Consider the following 5,759-nt stretch of genomic DNA (forward strand, 5'->3'; position numbering starts at 1 on the left):
GATAAGGCGATAACTACCTATATGTCAATTTCCCACCACTACTACTAACCACCAAAATATGTTCATCTAAACAGCCATCAAGCTCCCGAATCACAACCATCATCAGAAATCCATTCAGTATCACTCTCTGCTTGCATTTGTGTTTCAGTTCTCTCAAAATCTTCCATGTCTTCCATATAGTCTCCTTCTATATCATCCTCTTCAACTTCTTGAATTTCATCTGCATCCACAGCTGTTATTTCCTTCCCTTTGCTGCTCCCTTTACCTTGTGCAAGTTTCATTGTACTTAGGTTCCTCGGTCCTATAACAAAGATGTATCACAGTCAATATACACAAATATTTAATGGCGAAAAATTGCAAGATGTCCAGCTTTGTAAAATATTTGCCAAGATACATTGATAATATTGATGCTGTCTATTAAAGTCACAAAATTGTATCGCAAAAAGTATATTCTAATGTATAAACCAAATTTTCATACCTCTTTTCCGTTTCTTCTTATTTGCTTCGGCTTCCGTAATTTGAAAACACTCATGCAGATCCATCCATGTAGGATCTCTTTCTAAAGTAGGATCCTCTTTCTCGGTGATCCATTCATCGTCAGACTCCATGTCAGACAAACATATTGGATCATAAGAGTCACCTTATTCTTGCCTTTTTGTAAACCTTTCATTTAGTAGGAGATTGTACTTGACATAGACAAGTGCATTCAGTCTTTGTTGCGACAATCGATTCCTTCTCTTTGTATGTACCTGCTCGAATACACTCCAATTTCTCTCGCATCCAGTATCACTACATGTGGCACTTAGAACATGAACAACAACCCTTTGGAGTTCGGGAGCTGAATCTTCGTATGAGTTTCACCATAAAGCTTGGATAAAAGAAAATGTAAGTAGTTGAGTATAACACAATTACATGGAAGTACAAAAGAAAAACATAAGTACTAATCTAACATTACAAGTCAGTAAACAAATACCAGGGTGTTTTCTATCTCTAGTATCCTTGGCCATAGTAAACAACTCTACTTGTTTATCAATATTTCTCCTTTCCTCTGCGGACGAGCACATTCTTGTAACGACATCATAAAACCCTTTTTTTATATCAAAGGTGGCATTAAAATCAGAAGAATAATGGTATCTACATACATAGAGAGAACCTAAATTAGCAAGTGTCAACTGTACTCTACAGAATCAGTATTGCATAATGTTTCGAAATGAAAACCAATGCATAAAAATAAAAGTTGTTTACCTGGGATTAAGAAAATATCCAGCCGCATGAAGAGGTCCATGAAGTTGTGTGTTCCACCTCAAATCAATAATGTCCGTGTAAACAACATACCTACTTCTCACGTTCTTGAAATTGACTTGAATTTGTTTTTTTGCCCTGTCGATAGCCTTATAAATGTATCCCATCGCCGGTTTATCATCTCCATCAACAAGTCTCAAGACTTTCACAAGTGGAGTAACACTTTTCAAGAAACTAATAATGGATAGCCAAAAATTAGCATCACCTAATATAATTTCTTGTACCTTCTTTCCACGCTTTTCTTTGGCATGCCTGCTTTTTGTCCAATCCTCCGAAGTAAACATCTTTCTAAGTGCAGCTTTCAGAACATGAAAGCTTTTCAGATTCATGTAGTTTGTAGCAAATCGTGTCGACCCTGCCCTAGTAAGATCCCTTCCATTAGTGTGTTCTCTCATTAGATTTACGACCAAAGAACGCTTATAGATATAAGTTGACACAAATTTAGCCTTCTCAACAGCATCCTGGTGCATAGGAAGATTTCCGAAGTCCTCAAGCATGAGATTGATGCAATGCGCTGCACACGGAGACCAATATAAGTTTTCCCTCTTCTCCCTCAACAATTCAACCGCTTTAACATACGCCAATGCACCGTCAGTAATCACTTGGACAACATTTTCCTCTTCAAGATCAGCAACAATACCATCAAGCAATTCAAACAAATTTTATGCATTATGTTGTATGTCAGACGTATCAATAGATTTAAGAAATACTGTGCCGCGTGGACTATTCACAAAAAAGTTTGTAATAGACCTTTGTTTCTTATCTGTCCATCCATCGGACATCAAAGTACAACCAGTTCTCTTCCAACATTGTGACTCTGACTTCATGCATGGCTGGAGGCTTCAACCCTTTTCCAAACTCTCCTATAACATTTACCATTTTCTTAAAATATATGTTGTTCACTGCATTGAAAGGTACCGCATTTGCATAAAAAAAGTCGCATATAGCTATACAAGCATCATCTCTTCCCGGCTTCTTGTAGTAGCTATTAATTGTGTTTGGTGTTTTAGTTCTATCAAAAGCATCTTTCATCAACTTCTCTTTACCCTCTAACTCATCTTCATCATCCATATCACCTGATTCTTCACACTTTTCTTTACTGTTTTCAAATTTTTTAAGGTAGGAAATAAAGAATTGTTTCACTTCTGGAGGAACCTTCTTACATGGACTAGCATCTTTCCTAGTATGTGCAAGATGATTTTTAATTCTATAAACATCACCGGAAAAGTCTATCCCACAATAATTGCATTTCAAAACATGTCTTCGCTTACCAGGGTCTACTGCCTCACAATGCTCCCAAGTTGGATCTTTTGCTGGTGTATTTGAGGTTGAACCACCAAAAGAGATTTTGGATTGCTTGCTCTTTTTAGCCATGCTGCACATAAGTTTCAAGTTTGGAAGAAAACAGTAAGACAACATTTAAAATTTCAAAAAATTAGGTTAAAATATAATACAACAAGCTAAATTAAAGAAGTAACGAATCTGATGAGTGATGGCTTGCACGAATTCAAGGTTTTGATACTTTAATCCTTTTGATTGGATTGATAGGTTCGATTATTGAACTTGAATCCTTCGTGCAATAATGAATTTAAGATGAAAAAAGTTACTAAAAAGAGAGTGTTGTTAATTTTTTTATAAACCCTAATGAAATTTGGGGGTTTAGAATCTTTAGATGTCTCCCATTATTAGAACTTAGGAGAGAAGAAGAAGAAGGGATCAGGGCCGGTCCTGAGTATATTTTTCCCTGAAGTGACAATTTTTTTTTTTGCCCCTACAATTTTACTCCCTCCGTTTAAGTGGAGGCATGCCACCCTTGGTTGATCTTTACCTAAGACTCTACACATAATCCCCTTGAAGACAACCTATTTGATAACGCCATTAAGTTGATTTCTGGAAGTTTAACCAAATATAGGTAGAAAAAGAGAGCTTTACTCTTAAACTTCAGGAGTAAAAACCTTCATTTTCTTCCCAGTTCCAAATATATTACATAATTTATAAATAACCCCCTAAAATGTTTTTGATTTCAAAACTAGTGACAAAACCCTAGGTGAACAAACTAGTGATAAGAAAAAACCGGTCATATGATTTCTACCAAATAAAAACCGTTTCAAATAAAACTGGGACAAAAACTCCAAATCAAATGATAATGAGCAAATTTAACTTTTTATATTTTAAAAAAACCCAAATGTACCCTTTTATCTTTTCTTGTTCTTCTTCTCTGATTTCTTTTTTCTTTTTTCTTCCTTCTCCTTATCCCACCACCATCATCACCAGCAGCAACAATGGATCTCCACGAACACCAACAACAATTTTATTCTCCCCCGACATACCACTTCCCTGTAATTCCCTGTAAATTTAGTTTGTTCATTGAGAAACGGTTGTTGTTATTAAAGCCGAGAGATCTAAATCGAGAAATTCTTTTCTCAATCGTTCATTTCAAGTCCCTAAAACTGAGAAAGGAAGAAGCAGCATCTGCCGCTGTTATCACCTGAAATTAGATCGAGACAGAGATGAAGAAGCAGAAAAGAACGACGCTGATTCAAGAGATGAAGAATTCGAGAGACGTTTTCTCTCAATCATTAGTTCATTCATTTCCCTAAAACTGAGAAAAGAAGAAGCAACAGATGCCGCTGTTTTATCACCTGAAATTGAGAGTAAATCTCGTTGCCGTTGATCGAGAAATAGATCGAGAATTGGGAGATGTGAAAAGGGTAAGATAGAGATGATGGATTTGAAACAGATTTAAGATGGGTTGAATATGAGATTGCAATACATCTCGTCTGGGGTTGATTCAGAAATTGAAACTCAGAGTGGAGTTAGATTGATGTGAAGATGTGAATTAGGTTGTTGCTGGTGAAATTGAGGTTCTGACGATGGAAATTGGTTAGGGTTTGGTTTCTGCTGCTCCTGTAGATATCTGAGATGAATGGAGAAAAAGATGGGGATTGGAGGAATTTATGGTTGAGAGAAGGCTTACAAGGAAGAAGTAGAAGAACTGAAGTTGTAGCTGGTGGTGATGATGAAGTTGCAGAACCAGTTGCTGCTACCACGACGAATTTGATATGAAATCGAGGTCTTGCTGTGATGAATTTATGAACAGGTTTTTCCTGAAATCGAAGTATGGAAGAGGATGACGATTGAATTGAAGTGGGTTTTTCTATAACTGAAGAATTATGTGATGTATGTGAACTGGTGGTGCTATGGGTTAGGCTCTTTGATAGAGTTTGTCATAGAGAAGATTCAGTTGATGGAGGATTTATAGATGGTTTTGGTGCAATGGAGTTGGAGAATGGCAGAAGCTTGAATATGAGATGTTGCAATGAGTAAGTTGTGGATGTTGTGCAATGAGTTTGTGGTTGCTGTGTGATTGTTTACAGGTTTTTGAGGCAGCAAAGAGATGCAGGTGGAAGTGGCCTGAGTTTGAAATGCAATTGGTGTTGTATATGAATGAATTGCAGGTTACCTGAGCAGCTGCAGGTGGTATATGCAAATGGGGTTGTGCAGACGACTGAAATGGTGTTGGTCTGTGTTGCAGACAAGGAAATGGAATAGAAGATGGCAGTGTTGGTTTGATGGACAAAGGTTGTGACTGAAGAAAGAAAGAAATTGAATTGATGGCCTAGTGGTTGAAAGAATAGAATGAGGTTGTTGATACAATGATGTTGGCTTGAATGAATGATTGAGAAGATTCACAAACAGATGAATGCTAGGAAAAGCAGGAAAGTATTGTGGAGTTGTGGATTATAGGGTTGGAATTGGAAGTGCAGGTTAAGATGCAAAGAATAGGGCCTGGTGGATAGTGCAGCTGGAGTTGAAGCAATTGAAGGTGGATAGTGCAGTTGTGTTTTGCCTGAAAGTAGAGCTGTTTTTATGTAGATCTGAGTTACAAGAGATGATGCTGTAAACTAGAGAAGAAATGAAGCTTAAATGAAGTGCAGCTACTGATGAATTCTGATTAAACCAATTATGGTTTCATCGTATTTATGATGAAACCAAAATCGGTTTCATCTAATTTTTGGTCAGTGGTGGTGGTGGTGGTCGTCGGCGGGTGTTGGCGATGTTGCTGGTTTTAGTCAGTGGTGGTCTGCGGTGGTCGACAATGATGGTGCTGGCAGTTGATAATATGTGTTGTAGCATAGAGCATGGATCTATGTTATTGTGATGTTGTTGTATCCAAGACAACTGCAACATAAGATCCTTGTTGAATTTTTCTTGTAGTTGAATTTTGATGAAACCAATTAGGGTTTCATCTTATTTTATGATGAAACCAAAATCGGCTTCATCGGATTTATGATGAAACCAAAATCGGTTTCATCTAAATTTTGGTCAGTAGTGGTGGTGGTCGGTGGCGGCGGTGGTCGGAGGTGGCGGTGGTGGTCGGTGGCGGCGGTGGTGGTCGGAGATGGCGGTGGTGGTCGGTGGCGGCGGTCGGAGGTGGCGGTGGTGGTCGGTGGCGG

At 38.0% G+C, this 5,759-nt stretch overlaps 1 protein-coding gene across 1 annotated transcript; it reads right to left on the reverse strand.

Moving 5' to 3' along the window:
- Window positions 1-682: 682 nt before the first annotated feature.
- Window positions 683-1,560, reverse strand: LOC113278410. Its single transcript, XM_026527260.1, has 2 exons — window positions 1,246-1,560; window positions 683-1,134 (listed from the first exon to the last, which is right to left on the reverse strand). The coding sequence occupies exons 1-2, from the start codon at window positions 1,407-1,409 to the stop codon at window positions 909-911; spliced, it is 390 nt and encodes a 129-aa protein (XP_026383045.1). The 5' UTR covers window positions 1,410-1,560; the 3' UTR covers window positions 683-908.
- Between the last annotated feature and the right edge of the window lie 4,199 nt (window positions 1,561-5,759).

The sequence above is a fragment of the Papaver somniferum genome, chromosome 5 (genome assembly GCF_003573695.1).
Source record: "Papaver somniferum cultivar HN1 chromosome 5, ASM357369v1, whole genome shotgun sequence".
Lineage (NCBI taxonomy): Eukaryota > Viridiplantae > Streptophyta > Magnoliopsida > Ranunculales > Papaveraceae > Papaver > Papaver somniferum.

Coding starts and splice junctions, on each gene's coding strand:
- LOC113278410 (XM_026527260.1), bottom strand. CDS start 1,409: ATGGGATACATTTATAAGGCTATCGACAGGGCAAAAAAACAAATTCAA. Junction 1,135..1,245: donor GGATATTTTCTTAATCCCAG/GTAAACAACTTT, acceptor CTATGTATGTAG/ATACCATTATTCTTCTGATT.